We start from the raw sequence: 18,690 nt of genomic DNA on the forward strand, positions 1-18,690 counted from the left end.
TATTTATTTTTTTAATTTAGTGGCGGAAACGGGCTTCCATAGCTGCCAGTTGGTGGAGCTAGGCTATAACTTAACTGTGTTCAATAAAACCGTGACTCAATATGTGATCGGCATCTACACACACATCAATCAATGTAAGCAGAAGTTATTACACATTGTTTCCACAACATCTGTTTCCATTTTCTCGCCATAAATTCATTTCAACGTCATTCGCGATATCAAAGTACATCTGCTCTTAATTTAGCTCCGCGCAGAATACATTAGCTGGATGTCTAGCGAGGAGGAGCTAGATGTAAGATCCACCCTTTGCTCTGCAGTGAGCACCACTTCAGCATAGAAGGTGTTTATTCACACTGCAGAGTTTCACTAAGCCACTCACAGCAGACCAGCAGCACGGCCCTTTTCAGCTCCTCTATTGCAGTATTAGGAAACGTTTAACGTTTATTATGACATGTATGTTGTGTTTTTCATTTGATTGTGCTTAAATGCAGTCTTTACAAAATTAGGAACTGTTGTTATTAGAAAACGTTTAGCGAAATGTACAAGGAAATATGTGACGTGTTTATTTTTTTCTGTTTGTGCGTGTGGAGTGGTAAGTATTTTTATGGATTCGTTTCTGTTTATATTATAATTTCTCCACATACACACCATTCTGTTATTTCCAGTCATTTTCAAGTTTTGTCAAAATATACTCAAATATGTTTGTTCATTATATTACTTTGTCACTTTTTTATCCATGATTTCAAAGAGTTTAATTTATTACTGAATTATTGAATTATACATTGAAATTAGGGAAGTGAGTTATGCAATTATACTTTTTTAAATTGTTGAAAAATGACAAAAACTAAATCTCCAACCTAAGTATAACGTAAGTGAATATGTCTGTTTGTTGGTCAGGTGTGTTCAGTGCTGATGCAGTGCAGTCAGAGTCAGTGATGGAGGGAGAATCCGTCACTCTAAACTCTGGTCTTACTCAAATACAGAAAAAAGATCTGATAACGTGGGGATATGGACACAACAACATTATCATAGCTACAGTTAAAGAAAAGAGTCAGCCAGATTTTCCTGATGGGAGATTCAGTGACAGACTGAAGCTGGATCATCAGACCGGCTCTCTGACCATCACACACACCAGAACTGAAGACTCTGGACTTTATAAAGTCTCCAGCACCAGCAGAGAGACGCTCAACACATTCAGTCTTACTGTCTATGGTGAGTAGAACTTGACCTGCTTTATATTTTTTATATGTAATGGCATATCAAATTATTCTGTATCTTTCATAACACTGAGAATCATCTTTATACAAAGTTTGGATTAAAAAAAAAAACTTTAAGCATAAAAATTGATTGGTGAATAAAAAAATAAAAATAAAAAAAACATTGTTTATCTATTCATGTCTTTTAAATTTCCCAATAAATGGGTTCCGGTGTCCTCTACAGAGCAGAGTATATAGCATATAACCAACATTTTAAAACATATATGTAAATTATTTTTGTATGCTTCAAACAATTTAATGGGGGGGAAAAAAATTCTAAATTCACAAAACCTTTTTTTTTCTGGTTGTCAGGAAGATGACATGTTAAAATACTAGTAATGCATGAAAGCAATGTAAAGGCAGATAATAGATTAATAGACAATTTGTAGCAAAATATTTTTGAAATTCCAGTTATTGGTAAAAGTAATGACTTTTAAATAAATAATCATACATTTCTCACTGTACACTGCTATGGTGGAGCCAGTCAGTGTTTCAACCCACGGAAAGGCATCAGTAAAACAGCTTGTAAACAATATAACGTCAATTTACCTCAGAAAAACCATATCCAATGTCTATAAACTCATTAGTCAACTAGAAAAATGTACTTTAGAGAGGAGCATTTTGCTAAATATATGCTGCATATCACATATTCATTATAATGTTCTTCAATATTTAATGGTGTATAAAATCAAGCACTAGGCATGCAGGCGCTTCTACAAACATTTGTGAAAGAACAGGTTGTTTTGTATATTTGAACCCTTTCCAGCATTGACTGTATGTTTTTGAGATCCATATTTTCACACTGCGGAAGTTAGTAAACTAATAGTTTCACAATAACTATTAAACACAACTATAAAAAAAAAAGGTTCAAAACATTCACTGATGCTCCAGAAGGAAACATGACAAATTGAACATTCTTATTTTGTTTAAATATACCTTTTTCATATATAAATGTATAATATAAATTTTTTGTTTAAATAAAAAACTTCAGAAGCAACAGAAGATAATTACATGTTTTCCAGAAAACAGATTAAGTACAATTTACCTTGATCTTGAAATTCAATAAGTTTTAAGCCCCCGGCTCAGCTATAGAAACAGGTAGATGGAGTAACACACCAGTGGATGAGAGAATTTGTAATTATTGTAGGTTAACCATGAATTATTTTGTGATAGAAGATGAGAAACTAATTTTTGGTGATGTCTGTATTGATGTGTCATATATTTGTGAGTCAGAGTATGCATGGATATTGGCACTGTATATACACCATGGAATGAAGAAAAGATTATCTTTTATGCTATTGTGATTCAGTGGAACCATGGGCCAAGAGTAGCCTGACATGGTCATACTCAATTACTGCTCCATTGAGACACCCCTCGCTGCAGCCTGTAGCACGATGACGTAGCTGGATCAGATCCAATACGTACTGGATGGTGGATCATTATGGCGACGTCTTTCATACCGATCTCTGGGTTAACTTATAATGTGTATGCGCTAGTCTTAATGTATGATCATTATTGTAGATGATGTTCTAAACCGTGTAGTTGTAGTAGGCTACTGATGAATAGTATTAAGTAATTATTGATGAATCAATCTTCTTTTCATAAATGTGATGCTTAAATTATCCTAGTTTCGCTGTACATGCATGCAAAACCGTTCTGATCATACTTGCTGTTGAGTGGAAGGAAAAATGAGTCAAGTAATTGTCTCTGTAATTTTAATCCTTGAGGAACAATGCAACACGATCTGTAAAGAACTTAAAATACAGTAGCCTACACATTCAAGGGAAAATGCTAAACGTGTGTCCTGATGGCGTGAACATGTTATTAATCATTATTTTTGCGCGAGTGGTTTGAGTATTTATCTATCCAGCAAAACTCTCCTGTGCATTCAATGATGTCCCCAAAACTCTACTGCGCATTCAATGATGTCCCCAAAACTCTACTGCGCATTCAATGATGTCCCCCAAACTCTACTGCGCATTCAATGATGTCCCCAAAACTCTACTGCGCATTCAATGATGTCCCCAAAACTCTACTGCGCATTCAATGATGTCCCCCAAACTCTACTGCGCATTCAATGATGTCCCCAAAACTCTTGTGCATTCAATGTCCCCAAAACTCTCCTGTGCATGCGTATGTGACGTCATCGAATTGTGAATGAAACAACCGTGCATGCGCATCCAGTACGTGTTGGCTCTGATCTGATCCAGCTCTCATCGTGCTACAGGCTGCAGCGAGGGCTTCTTGGTCCATTGGGCTGTGTTTATGGGGCGTGTTTCAACCGAACCAAGAAAGACCTCAATTGGATAGACCTACAACCAATCAGAGCAATGAAACGACGCATTGCGTTAATTGTCTAATGTCAACAGAGCTCAACTCCACTGTGTTGCCAAGTCCGTGTTTTTTCCGCCTGTTGTTTTCTATCTCCGCAGGTTGTTATGTGATATATAGACCCATGAGTGCGAATTTTAGCAGGCAACCTTGCCAAAATAACACACATTTTACCCCCCAAACGCCATTTTTTTCCCGGAGAACGTGATGACGTGTATGGTTCCGAACCGCCCAAACCTAAAAATGTTGTGGACGGGGCTAAGTTCGGCTGGCATCCAGGCTAGGCCGAGAGGCCATGTTTACCTGAAAATAAATGTGAGTATTCTGTTTTCCAGCTCGTCTGCCTGTTCCTGTCATCAGCCTTTCTTCAAAAAAATCATCATCATCAAATTGTTCACTGGTGTGTTCATCATCAGTGTTGAATGTGAGTCATGTGACTCTCTCCTGGTTCAAAGGAAACAGTTCATTGTCCAGCATCAGTGTGTCTGATATCAGCAGAAGCCTCTCTCTACCTCTGGAGGTTGAGTGTCTGGATGATTCCTACAGCTGTGTGCTCAACAATCCCATCAGAAACCAGACCACACATCCCAACACTGAACTCTGTCAGCCATGTTCTACAGGTACATTGCACTATATACACATCTGAATTCATTTACACCTACAATTGTTTAAATTTCCTCAAACTACTTTTTATAACTCCTCATAGGCTGTTGGTCTGATCTTCCCCAAAATATGCAGACAGCAGCTGGGGATGGTGCTGAAAAAAATATAAAAATAATTTTGATTTGTCAAATCATTGTAAAGATACTTAATTGATTGTTCAGGCAATATTCTTTTTTATTAGTTGGTGCACACAAGATATAGACATAATAGTCATAATGGTCCTTACCATATATATATATTTGGTCTACAGCTTATGTGTGCAAAGTTTGTGAAGGTCTGACAAATGCCCTAGGAGTTTGGAAAAGTTGTGTATCAATTTTCAACTTCAAGCATCATACAGTTGCAGGTTGCAATTTATTATTATTATTATTGTTGTTGTTGTACCGCCCCCAATTGGCAAAAGGTAATTAAACGTGGTGTGTGCCTTCAGAATCCAAAATTATAGCACCACCTGTCAGACAGGTTTGTGTCTGTGCATGACTGGGACCATCCTGCTGAGTTTGGGGTCTCTGTGATTTACAGACTCTGATGCCCATACAAAAAGTACAGACACATTCAGTGCTTTGACCCCCACAGAACCATGTTTATATTTTAACATTGCTCATTCCTTTTCTCACAAGACTGCAAGACTTCTTGTCACAGTGTGGATATCCACTGTTGTGGTTTCACTGAAGCTGTGATCCGATTGGCTCTCTCTGCTGTGGTGGGCGTGGCTGCTGTGGTTGTTCTGGTTTATGACATCAGATCCAGAAGTCTTCAGCAGAAGAGGAGAGAGCAGACGTCACCATCAAACTCTGATTAATACTCGGGAAGGTGGAGATTTTTCAATGACTGTAGAAATTATATTACAAAATTTATAATTTTTAAAAAATGTTTTATAAACTACTTTTTCAGTTTTAAATATTTTCACCACTGTTGTTTGCATATCACTTTTCACAATACAAATCATTCTAAAAAAAATTGTATTCTCTTGTTTTAATGTAAGATATATTGCAGGCTCAAATAATTTATTTCTACACTGATGAAAAAATTATTTTGCTGTGAAGTAATTTCTACAGAAAAAACAAATGTAATGTCTACATGAAAAGTTAGTTCAGGCAATAATATAAAAAATAAAAATAAATGTAGTACTCAATTCAGGCTTGTGAAAATCAAGGTGTAAATATCATCATTATAATATTAAGTAAAACTACTCAACTTTTCTGATACTGGTGTTCCCTTCACTTCATGCACTGGGGCTGAAATAATCAATTATAGAAAATAGTTGATTTTTCACAGTTTTCCAGCTGTATTTACACTGTTTTATCATTGCTTTTGTTGTTAGGTTTAGTTACTTGCCATTCTGTAACATTTGTAGTTTATTTTCTACTTAAAAACGATCCATCAAATGTGTACCAAATATTGAGGGGTTCGGGTGCCGCATTATTTCCATTACGTTGATATGATATGGTGTGTACACAATATCGATTGTATTATTTACGTAGATCTTTCTAAGTAAAGCATATATTTTAAAGGTCCCGTTCTTCACGTGTTTTCGAAGCTTTGATTATCTTTACAGTGTGCAATATAACATGAGTTCATGTTTCGCGTGTAAAAAAACACAATTTACTTATCTGTACAGCGCTGTTTTCTCTGTCCTAAAAACGGCCTGATGATTTCCTTGTTCTATGAAGTCCCTCCTTCAGAAACACGTAACGAGTTCTGATTGGGCCAGCGCTTCCCGTGTTGTGATTGGACCGCAGCTTAGCGCACTTTGCCCAGAAAGGTCCCGCCAAGACCATGAGGGTAATCTAGCACTCGGAAAGCGTTCCACCCCTAGGGGCTGCCATTGCTAACCAAGCCATCACCTGCTGTTAGCATCCCATTGACTCCCATTCATTTCTGAGTCACTTTGACAGTGAATAACTTTACATCTGAGACGTTTAAAGACTCCATTTGTCCATTGTTTATTTCTAAAGAAACACGACAATGCATAAAAGGCTCCATTACCTTGTATCTTACACTATCGCCCCGCAGAAGCTGTTTTTGTAAAAAATAGGCTAACGATTGCGTCATAACCAACGCGACTCTGTCGCACAGTTGAGAAATTACCGTATAGACCTGAGGAGACGCTCGCAGGCAATCTTTTACTGTCTATGAGACAGTCGGGGGGACGTGGAGACATAAAGTCTGATAAAGTCAAGGGGGAAGAATGGGGAGAAGCCCATAGTGAGCCAAAAGCAACGGGAGAAAATATTTAAACAACGTGATTCAGCTTTCACTTTCCACATCTACTAGAAGACCTACAACTGTCAGACAGGAGGCTCACGTCACATCTACGTCCTCAAGCTCAGTCTGAGCCTGCGCAGTTTGCTCAGCCATCAGGAAGTGAGTGCCCCTGATTGGCCTCATTTTCTGCCGTTGAAGTCAATGGGAACGCTCTGTCCATTTCTTATACTATCTATGGCCAAGACCACGGCCCCTATTTTGCGTGTGCTTGTGGGCGGAGGGTTAGTCAACAAACGGTTCTAGTGAAGGCTTTGAAAGGGAACTTCTGTTAAATAAAATTTCTCGCTTGGCATTGAACTTTGAGCTTTATAATTTTACAGGTATTATTCATGCTCTTACAGCAACATTTCACACTAACTAAAGTTTGAAAGATGGGATCGCGAAGAACAGGACCTTTAACAGTGTAGCTTAATTTAGTGTTATATTGTTTAAGTAAGAAGTATTGCAAAGGAAGCTTCAACTGTAGCAATTACTCAACCTTTTACTGGCCAAGTTCAAATAATTTTGTATTCTTCAAACTTGTATTCTTTGTTAATTTTACTTAACTTAGTTAAGTAGAGTTTATTTAATTATATGTGAAGTTTACTTTAAAAATATAAAAATAAGTAAATGTTACTTTTTTTTTTAAGTTTACATCTGTATTTATCTGAATAAAAGCTTTAGGAAGATTAGTACTTATTGTGCTTGCTGACAGATTGTTGGGGATTATACGATGTAGCTGACAAGTCCTTTGGTTTATTATATTAGAATAATATTACTGTCCCTATTTCATCATCACTGTTATATTAATGACTCAATTTAGAAAATATATCTGTTATATTTTCAGACTCACAGAAAAGCAGTGTGATGCTATTAATCGAATATATGTTGTTGTTTTTTTAGGTAAAATATGTATTTGTTAATGTTGGTTGCTTTTAATTTGCATGCTTTCTCAGTTTTAATCTCCCATGTACTGATGTTTTTTAGTGTGAACAGTGTTTAATAAGTGGGAATCATTTCCTTTGGCGTGATAGACTGCTCATGTTTAATATTTAGTTTTAATTTGTTTCTCAGAATGTTTAGATGCAACACACTAAGAAGCTGCTGGATTGAAGCAGGTGTTTTAATAGTGATACAGACATCTAAAATATTCTGGATGGTGGGTCCTCAGAGCTGGAGTTGAGAACCAGAATTTGTAGAATTCTTTCATTCCTATTTGGGTTCATGTAACTTTTAAAGATGTGTGTGCTTCCTTAATGTTTAAAAACAATAAAATACTTTTTCAGCAGTTTATGTGTCTTAAACAAATTTAACAACTTAGCATGAAGAGACTGGATGATGGAAGAACTGATGTCAGGGCTTTTGAAAAGAGCATGGTTAGAAAAAAAAAAGTTTTATTTGGTGTGCTTTTTAACTTAAATCACTTAGATTTAATTCACTTAGATAACGACAGCTATTTCTTTACAATAAAATCACATGTTCACAAAGAATTAGTTGTAGAATGTGGGTCCCCTAAGGGTTCCCAAGGCCATGATTACCAGCCTACCACTGAACATAATCAGAACTGGATGTTAATAATATGGCAATTTCATAATATGTAACATTCACAAACCCTTACAAGAAATCTCTTAAAATACAGATTTGGAAGGAATGGGAGCATTATAGTCATTATTAGCAAATCTTAAATCTTATCTTAAACGTAAGGCCTACACCGTGTCTAAATCGGACGAGCACCATGTGGGGATGCAGCAACAGACCAGAAACCGTTGATGTTGGGTTTGTTTCAATCCTTAGCTGCCTATCGTGTACGACGTGAATGTGACTGACTCCCAGATCAGTGCCCTGACTACAAAACTATGGAGATGATTGAGACGCACTCGTCGTCTACACTGGATTCGAAGCGACATGACAAATGAATCCCTGACAGAAAACGGATGACCCGTTCTATCTGCTATTTCAACACTTCGTGTACTTCTGTTCTGACACAATGGACAAATAGATGCACAGTGCTGACTCGAGCTGATTCGAGATTTTGCAGAGGCGGTGTTAGTGATTATATATATATTTTTAAAAAATACAAAAATAGATATAGGCTCACTTACTGTAGGCTATGTGAACAACATATATTTGAAAAACATCTGGGGGGGGGGGGGGGGGGGGGGAGGAGTTTAACCACACTGACTGTAGTAGAGTTTCAGTAAACTGCTCAGACCGGCAGCTCTTGTACCGATCAGCTCATCGATCACGTTTAACGTTCAAACGTTTGATTTTGTACAAGTTTAACGTTTATGTTATGTTTTAATTTTCAAAATTAGCTTTTATTCAAAACCGTTCAGCGAAATGCCAAAGAAAATATTTGACATGTTTATATTCTGTTTATGCTTATGGAGTCTGAGTGGTAAGTATTTTTGACTTCATTTCTGTATTATGATTGGTCCCTATACACATCGTTCTGTTATTGTTTATAGCATTAATTTTCATGTTTTTTTAGAGTACTCACATTTCTTTGTTCATGATAGATTTCATTTTCACTTTACTAAACTTTCACTATACTATATATATATATATATAGATGGGCTTATACATATACATACAGGTCCTTCTAAAAAATTGCATATTTTGATAAAGTTCATTATTTTCCATAATGTAATGATAAAAATAAAACTTTAATATATTTTAGATTCATTGCACACCAACTGAAATATTTCAGGTCTTTTTTTTGTTTTAATACTGATGATTTTGGAATACAGCTCATGAAAACCCAAAATTCCTGTCTCAAAAAATTAGCATATCATGAAAAGGTTCTCTAAACGAGCTATTAACCTAATCATCTGAATCAACTAGCTGTTCCCAGAGTGCCGTATCAAGTCACCTCAGTGGGAAGTCTGTGGGAAGGAAAAAGTGTGGCAAAAAACGCTGCACAACGAGAAGAGGTGACCGGACCCTGAGGAAGATTGTGGAGAAGGACCGATTCCAGACCTTGGGGGACCTGCGGAAGCAGTGGACTGAGTCTGGAGTAGAAACATCCAGAGATACACGATCTTATCGCGTCGGGGCGGAGCATTCAGTGGCCTAACTTTGTTTTAAAAAGTGGGTGGGACAGTCTCACGAAAAATGCGTATAAATAGTACGAGTGTGCAATCTCGTGGAATGTATACGTCAAAATGAGCTTTGGCTTACAAATGGTAGGCTAAGCAGTTTTTTTGTGTGCATATGATACACACTTTATGGCGTATTATAAGAGGATGCATCTAAACACAATATAGCGTTAGTGTCCAGATTTTTCACGTGAATAAAGGCGTAGATTTGCACACTTTAAATCCTCGTATTTTTTTCTCATTAAAACCGAATATCATCAGTGATTTATATCAAGAGCAGGGACAGTTTTTGTGCATTTTGTTTCGTGATTTTACCGGAACGAATAAAAAAGTTGGATTAAAGTGCTCTGCACATGCACGAGCCACGAGAGAAATCTGCACCACTGAAAACAGCGGCAACGAGCGCCAGATCGCCTCTTATTTAACAATCGAAATGATGCTCTTCAACCAGATGTGTTGTGTTTGTATTAGGTTCATCCGTAAAGCAATCCGTGTGCAACTGGTCCGCTGTTGCATACCACAAACACAGCATTTATTCATTAGCCTATTTTTTATTTAAAATCCAAAAGTTTTTACTGAACATGGCTCGTCAAAATTGCAATTCTCTTTGTTTACTCTTCTAAGTCAGGTTAACGTACTAGCCTACATAAACAGCATTTTATTCAATTCATTTATTCATATTTAGATTTAGCTCACACAAGTGGCAAAACATTTAAACATAGGTTAGGCTATAGCCTAAATCACAAACATTTTAAATTAGAAACTTACAATAGGCTATTCAAAAACAGCCGACTCTCGTCTTTTCTTTCGTTTTTAAACCTTTTAAAGGAAATCCTGCAGTCTCATTTTCTAGCTTAACTTGAGAAAAAAGCCATGTGTTGACTTTGAAACAAGAGTAGGCCTATATTTTAAATTATATGCATCTGTGGTTAAATTAGCCTACTAGATTTTCGCGTCAGTAGCCTACATGTTTATTTTAATGCGAACAATGTTCTGTCGCTTTAATGCAGCAACGCAGCGGTACGAAAACGATCCGTGCACTGCTGCAGATGCAGCGCACCTGGAACGGACTGACGGACAGCATCCGCGTGCAGTGTGAAAGCTGTCATCCGTTAACATGGGTACGGAAAAAAATACGCGCCGCACACGCACTGCAGACGGAGTAGGCTATGTGTGAAACGGGCTCCATCGGAATGCGTGTTCAGTACAGTGGGCAACATAACTCCCCACCGCAACCTTCTCAAACCTGAGAGAGTAAACCAGCTGGTTTTCTTTATACAAAACATTTTTGGGAATAGATAGACCTACCTGAATTGCATAACAATAATTGTTGTCTTAATTGTTTCTGGCCTTGTGTTTGTTTTAGCAATAAATTCATTCGAGTAGCCTATACATTTGAGGTGATTTAATTGTTTTGCCGTTTTATTTGAGTTCTTTCATTGTGTTTTTTTTTATTTATTAAAACCTATTTCGTTATTTATTATTTTTAGGCTACCGTCAACCTGGTGTCGCAGCCTGTCTATTTTAATGGACTATTTATTTCTGTAGCCCATACAGCGGGCAAGGGCTAAAACACATTATTAGAAAATACATTGTCTGCTGACATTAAAGTATTTCACTGCACTTTAACAAGAAATCTTAGCTTAACGGCCAGTGCAATATTTTTTGTTCATTGTTGTTCCGTCGTTTAGTCGTTTGAAATAAAGCTGCTTTTACTTTTTGACTGATTGCTCTGTTCGAATTTTATAGGCTATAGCCTATAATTATAATATAGCAATTTGTTATTGTATTATTATAAGTATAAAATAAATGTACATTTATGAAAAAAAAATGCTTTAGCCTGATGATAATGCCGTTTTCGCCGTGGCTTATGTGAATTTGTGAATATAGGGTTAGGTTGATCACCTTGCAATTAAATTCTGAAACTACGTAGTTTTTTAGTCTTTAAAAAAACATTTTTTTCACTGAAGAGTAACTCATTTTTACATTTTAAAAGCGTGTGGTGTTGCTCTCGCAGTATAGCCTACTATGCGGCACATAGCCTGTAAGTGCAACACCACGCGCTTTGATGTTGATGTGAATAGTAAGGCTAAGTACAATTAATGTAATGAAGATGATAATAATAATAACAATGATCATAATATTTTCATTTAATAATGATTTTTTAAAATTTATTATATTCATGGGGAGCGAGCCAAATATCGCCTTGAAATTGCCAACAGCTTCAGCTTTCGGTGATCTCTCTGCCTATCGTCGATACACGATACTATCGTCTATCGGCACAACCCTAGTGCAGCACCCGTCCAAGCCCTGCCGCACCACCTCCGCTCTCGCAGGCCGGGTATATGCCTCCGCTGGCCAGGCTTCCGCGGCCATTCACACCATGGCTGTCCTTCAGGTGTTTCAGGCCAGACTTCTCCGCTCTTGGACAAGTCTGTCCCCAACTCCGAAGTTTTGAAGGACCTTCGCAGCGCGACGGACTTGGCCCTTCACGCTACTAAAGCCACCGCACAAGCCATTGGAAAGAATATGGCTAACCTGACGGTCTTAGAGAGGCACCTTTGGCTGAATTTGACCGAGATGAAGGACGCGGATAAATCCTCCTTCTTGGACGCCCTCATCTCTACTACCGGTCTCTTCGGCCCATCAGTCGTGGGCTTCGCGGAGTGTTTCACCGAAGCGCAAAAGGCTTCTCAGGATATGAGGCACTTCCTGCCCAAGCGCTCCAGCTCTTCTTCAGGCCGGGGACGCCCTCAAGGTAGACCTCCGCCCTCTCAACCCGCTAAGCTGGCTGCGCCACCTTCTCGGTCTCACTCCTCTTCTGGAACACGTCAAAGCTCCCGCTCCGTGAACCGCAGCAGGCAGCCTGAACGCCGGCGACCTCGACCGGACCCCCATCTCTCCCTCCCGGTCTCCCAGTTCCCTGCACCCAGGTGACTGCCGACCTCAATTTCGCAGCCAACGAGCCCGTTGTCAAACGCACTCGCCTGCACACAAACAACGTTATCACGGCGACCCAAATAAATCTCAAAAAGAGCTATTTCTCTGTAGTAAATGTGCCCACTTATCAGTCTGCACTCCTACACTCATATACCCCTCCCACCCATGCTATAAATGTCCCGGCGCCCACTCCACAGTGCACGCCGCCACACTTAAGCATTACCCCCTCTATGTCACAAGCACAAGTACCGAGTTCCCTCTAGTAGGCGACCCTTATCCGTGCCGGCTCCAGCCACTATCTCTTCGGGCTCAGGCCTGGCAAGCCATGCCCGGTGTATCAAATTGGGTTGTGAACATAGTGAAAAGGGGCTACTCGCTACAGTTCGCTCGCAGGCCCCCGCGTTTTCGCGCCGTGGTCGAGACCTCGGTGAAAAGCAGCGTCAGTCACGTGCATCGCACCGAGATTTCGAAACTGTTAGAGAAGGGTGCGGTGGAGCCCGTTCCCCCATCCCGAAGCGAGTCGGGCTTCTACAGCCAAAACTTTCTCGTTCCGAAGAAGAACGGATGGCTCAGGCCCATCCTAGATCTAAGGCATTTGAACAAAGCTCTAATGTCTCGCTCTTTCAAAATGCTGACGGTGAAACAGATCCTCACGCACATTCGCCCCGGGGACTGGTTTTTCACGATAGATCTGAAAGATGCGTACTTTCACGTTCAGGTAGCCCCCCACCACAGGCCATTCTTGAGATTCGCCTTCGAGGGGCAGGCTTATCAGTACACGGTCCTGCCATTCGGCTTATCCCTGGCGCCCCGCACATTTACGAAATGTATGGACGCGGCATTAGCCCCGCTCAGGCTGAAAGGGATGCGGGTGCTCAACTACCTCAACGACTGGCTAGTGATAGCCCAGTCTCGAGCACAACTACTAACAAACAGATCCTGGCTCCTCAACCACGACTGTTTGGATCTCAGGATCAATATCGCCAAGAGCTCGCTGTCCCCCACTCAAAAGATATCTTTTCTGGGCATAATTTTAGACTCGAGACTCATGAGCGCGCGGCTAACGACACAGCACGCGCTATCCGTCCAGAACATGGCGGCTTCATTCAAAGCCGGGACTCGTGTTCCCCTGAAATATTTTCAGAGGATGCTCGGCCTTATGGCCTTGGCATCGTCAGTGCTCAGGCTGGGACTGTTACACATGCGTCTCCTCCAGCGTTGGCTACACGCCCGTGTCCCTCCTTACGCATGGAAATGGGGCTGTCTTCCCGTCAAAGTGAACCACAGCGGTGTCAAAGCTTTGGCTCCTTGGACGGGGACAGAGTGGTATCGGAGGGGCGTGCTTATGGGCACGGTTACGAAGTTGAAAGTGGTCTCGACAGATGCCTCCACTCGAGGGTGGGAAGCCCTACACGAGGGCAAGCCGATCTCTGGCCTGTGGACAGAAACAGAGAAATGGTTGCACATAAACTGTCTAGAGATGAAAGCGGTCGCCTTATCGCTGAGAGCTTTCCTTCCGCATATAAAGAACCACCACGTCTTGGTTCGTACAGACAACATGTCGGTGGTAGCGTATATAAATCACCAGGGCGGCAGATCACATTCTTTTCACTGCATGGCGAAGCATCTCCTTTTATGGGCAGAGCACAACCTGAGCTCCCTGAGGGCGGCTCACGTGCCAGGTATTCTGAATCTGGGTCCGGATATGTTATCCAGGGGACTCATTCCCCCAGGGGAATGGTCTCTTCACCCGCAAACGGTTCTCTTAATTTGGAACACCTACACGCACTCTCAGTGAGCCCGTCCTCTCTCGAATTCAGGCCCAACAACTCCAAGGTTGTTCTCAAACCTAGACATGGTTTTATACCCAAAGTGCTTTCTACCCCTTTTAGAGCACAGGTTATTACACTGCTTCCATTACCCGCGTCTCAGGGCGAGCAGAACGCGAACCTACTCTGCCCGGTCAGAGCTTTGAGACTGTATCTGGAGCGCTCCTCCCCCTTCAGGCAGTCGGACCAGCTCTTTGTCTGCTTCGGCGGTCGCACTAAATGTTGTGCTGTCACGAAGCAAAGACTCTCACACTGGATAGTGGATGCGATCATATGAGCATATGAGTCTAAAAACCTGACTTGCCCTATAGGCGTTAAAGCCCACTCCACTAGAGGCATGGCCTCATCTTGGGCTTGGTCGTGTGGCATTTATTTGGAAGATATCTGTGCGGCGGAAGACTGGGCCTCTCCGTCCACTTTTATCAGATTCTACAAATTGGAGGTTCCAGCTCTACATGCAGGGCTTCTCTCCATCTAGGCTCTATCTTGACCCTGGCAAACAGATTGCCTTACGTTTTGGCCTGTACTCATTAGTCCTTAAGCACTTATTCATTCATCATAAGATCCGACTATGTCCGATCAGCTGTTCAAACGAACCGACTCTTCCGGTTCTTCATTCCCCTTATAAGCCGCCTCTGTCTGTCTCTCGGGGGTTTATTGACATGTGCTTTGGGTATACTGGGTCAGTCAGCACACATCCCCATTGGTTCGTTCCTCTCAGCCGCCTCACCATAGGTTCCTGCAGTTGCCGCGGCCCGGCCAAACAGAGCGCTCCTCGCACTGGGCTATGGCCGTACAGCGGCACTACGCTTTACATGGATACCTTTATTAATAAAGTTTTGCTTCATATACTCGAGAAAATGAGTTTTCCCCATACGTAATACTCGTTCCTCTCTCTCAGGGAACCGAGGTTACGAAAGTAACCGAGTACGTTTTCATGAGCTGTACGCCAAAATCATCAGTATTAAAACAATAAAAGACCTGAAATATTTCAGTTGGTGTGCAATGAATCTAAAATATATGAAAGTTTAATTTTTATCATTACTGTAAGGCTGGAAAAAACTAGTAGATGCCGAAATGTCTAATCACTCTGAGAAAACAAAGAAAATTAGCACCTGAACTCATTCATACAGTTAGCGTCTCTGTCCGAGACGACATCACACTGAGTGAACCATCTACGAATTACACTAATTTACATGCCTTTCCTTTCACATGAAACTTCCCTCAAACTCCTGCTCCCCCAAACTTGAGATCACCTGAAATGCAGCAGAAATCTCTGTTACAATGTCAATCCTCACGATACAGTATTATATGTGTTTGATGTCATTTGAAATATCTCAGTGCGACTGGTACAAATATCTCAACTCCACAGAAGTAAACTAGAACATAATAAATATTTTAAGAGTTTAAAGATATCTTTCCTTGGTGTATGGTGGGTGTGGCTTTCAGCCATTTGGCCTCTCTTCCATTCAAGTCTATAGGACTTGATCAATGCAAATTCCTATTGTGAACTGGTGTTTACATTTGAAAGAGTTTTAATGGTTCTGGGTATGCATCTGGTTCTGGGTATTTAAGGCAATGTTGCAAAGAGTTTAGGGCTCGATACTGTATTCAGGTCAGCCCGTAATGCTGGAAGTTTCAAGATAGCCAGCATTATGTAATTTTCAGAAGTCAGGTATACATTTCATTCTTTGCTTCAGAGTATTTGATGTTATATGGATTAGGCTAACTTTGAATTGATTATGTATTTGGCATTATACATTTACCTGACTGTTAATAAATTGTTACACTTTGACTGATTCTGACTTGCTCTGGAATTATTTAGGTTACGAACGGACATAATTTCCACAAAGGGTTAAATGGAATAATTAAATGTGTACGTAAACTATTAAATATAAATGACCAAATAACCAAATGGCATTCTAACCTAAATTCTAAATTATGATTAAATGGAGTCAGATAACGAGGAATTGGAATAAAATCCCTTTTGCCTCGCTGAAAAGACCAAATGCGCAGCGAACTTCACCCACCGATCATTAGCCTCCATTGGGACGATTTGGTCCGGCTTACATTACATTATGGAAAATAATGGACTTTATCACAATATGCAAATTTTTTGAGAAGGACCTGTATATATATTACCTTCCATTAACATCAACATTAACATAACATGCACATTGAATTAGGCCTATACACTGAAATTATTGAAGTGACGAGATATTTTGCAATGACACTTTTAGAATGACAAAAAACTGAATATGAATATGTCTGTTTGTTGGTCAGGTGTGTTCAGTGCTGATGCAGTGCAGTCAGAGTCAGTGATGGAGGGAGAATCCGTCACTCTAAACTCTAGTCTTACTCAAATACAGAAAAAAGATCTGATAACGTGGGGATATGGACACAACAACATTATCATAGCTACAATCAATGAAAAGGACAATAAGACAGATTTTCCTGATGGGAGATTCAGAGACAGACTGAAGCTGGATCATCAGACCGGATCTCTGACCATCACACACACCACAACTGAAGACTCTGGACTTTATAAAGTCTCCAGCACCAGCAAAGAGACGCTCAACACATTCAGTCTTACTGTCTATGGTGAGTAAAGAACTATAAATTTTAAGAAAATAAGAATAATTTTTAAACCTGGAATGACATTGCTGACTCCATGTCTTTCTAAGGTTATTACATAGCTCCATGTTTTCCATATTACATTTTTACCATATTCCATGTTTTCTGCACATAATTTAACAATTACAACTTAAAGGTGGGGTAAGTGCTATCTGGTAACCGTTGTTGATATTTCATATCACCAAAACAAACACGCCGCTACCCCCAAAAGGGTCTCGGCCCTGTTTTGATAGCTCCGCCCCACACATACATTAACCCAGAGGCAACGTTCTGTGCGATTAATCGAAATCGTAATAAAATCGCGATTTGAGCTTGTGTGATTTCTAAATCGCTTCATAGCACGATTTTTTTCCGCTCAATAACGCAATATTGATACCAGATTGCATGGGATCACAAGTAAGATTGAACAATAATTTTGGTTATTTTACAATTTATTGATAACATCATTATCATTTCATGCTTGTCATTTGTGGTGTCTGTATTTCACAAAGTAAGGCTTCACCACATTGCAAAATTAACTACCCTGGAGTTACAGAGTGCAAGCATACGCAAGAAGCTGTGCAAAACTTTTTAAAATATTGTTCTTTTTAAAGGATTTCAGCTCCCCAGTCCCAGTTTGAAGCCTGACAGGGTAATGTAAGATGCTGGAATGACCTGGAATTATAACGTTTACTTTAGGTCTTAAAAAAAATAATAATTCTGAGCTGGTACAGTATTTGTGGGAGCTTGTATGTGTTACAGAAGGTGAGTGAGTGTGTGTGTGTGTGTGTGTGTGTGTGTGAGAGAGAGAGAAATAAATTCAAGTGAAAAATCTAAATTGTTTCTTTATTAAAATATAAAATTCATTCATTTATACATTTATCAATATGTCATAGTCTACCGTATGTCCTAGTTAAAGCTCGTAATACAAAGTATTTCTACATGAAAGCAGAATTTTTCAATGTGTGACAGCGTCCTGTATCATAACTAAGTCTCTGCAGTTTGTAACAAACCAAACCGTGTGGAAATCTGGTGAAAACTCGGGAAATTATTATCATTGTAGTTGAGAATACATCTTCCTCAGTAGAAATAAATGCTGATACGTCCGCTCCAATAGGCAGCGTCAGTCTATGGGGCGTCTACATATATTATGTCTATGCTTTAAGCAACAGCCACTGATGGAACCATAGATATCCATAATAAAGGCTAGATGTCTTGTGTGTGCTGTTGGCCAATGGAGGTCGCCGTCCGCAACTGGCGGCCATCTTGTCACAGGCAGCTCACTCGCTCGTAACAGTGTTTTAATGGTGCATGTACTTTTTAACAGCCATAACTTGCTCAACCGATTTGGATTTTCAAACTGTTTCGTTTGTTATAAACGTCAGAGATGTAGTAATGACACTACATACTTATGAATAATTATAACCATGGATTTCAATATGAAAGTAACATTGAACAGAACAGATAGGTGCAATGAATATACACACACACAAGGTATTTATGTTAAATCAATATATAGGCTACTAAAACTGTGTACCGAATGGCAACATGAGAAATTATATATATACACATACAGCTCTGATTTTTTTTCCAGAACTAGCTATAGCTATATATATATATATATATATATATATATATATATATATATATATATATATATATATATATGCTTTTATAATAAGAATATCACTATTATGAAAAAAAAAAAAATAT

General features: G+C 39.6%; 1 protein-coding gene across 1 annotated transcript; it reads left to right on the plus strand.

The window, feature by feature from the left end:
* Positions 1-390: 390 nt before the first annotated feature.
* Positions 391-5,417, plus strand: LOC137039427 (CD48 antigen-like). The gene is made up of 4 exons (XM_067414736.1): positions 391-592; positions 898-1,212; positions 3,923-4,207; positions 4,871-5,417. The coding sequence occupies exons 1-4, from the start codon at positions 538-540 to the stop codon at positions 5,050-5,052; spliced, it is 837 nt and encodes a 278-aa protein (XP_067270837.1). The 5' UTR covers positions 391-537; the 3' UTR covers positions 5,053-5,417.
* Positions 5,418-18,690: the final 13,273 nt, after the last annotated feature.

The sequence above is a fragment of the Pseudorasbora parva genome, chromosome 14, assembly GCF_024679245.1.
Source record: "Pseudorasbora parva isolate DD20220531a chromosome 14, ASM2467924v1, whole genome shotgun sequence".
NCBI lineage: Eukaryota > Metazoa > Chordata > Actinopteri > Cypriniformes > Gobionidae > Pseudorasbora > Pseudorasbora parva.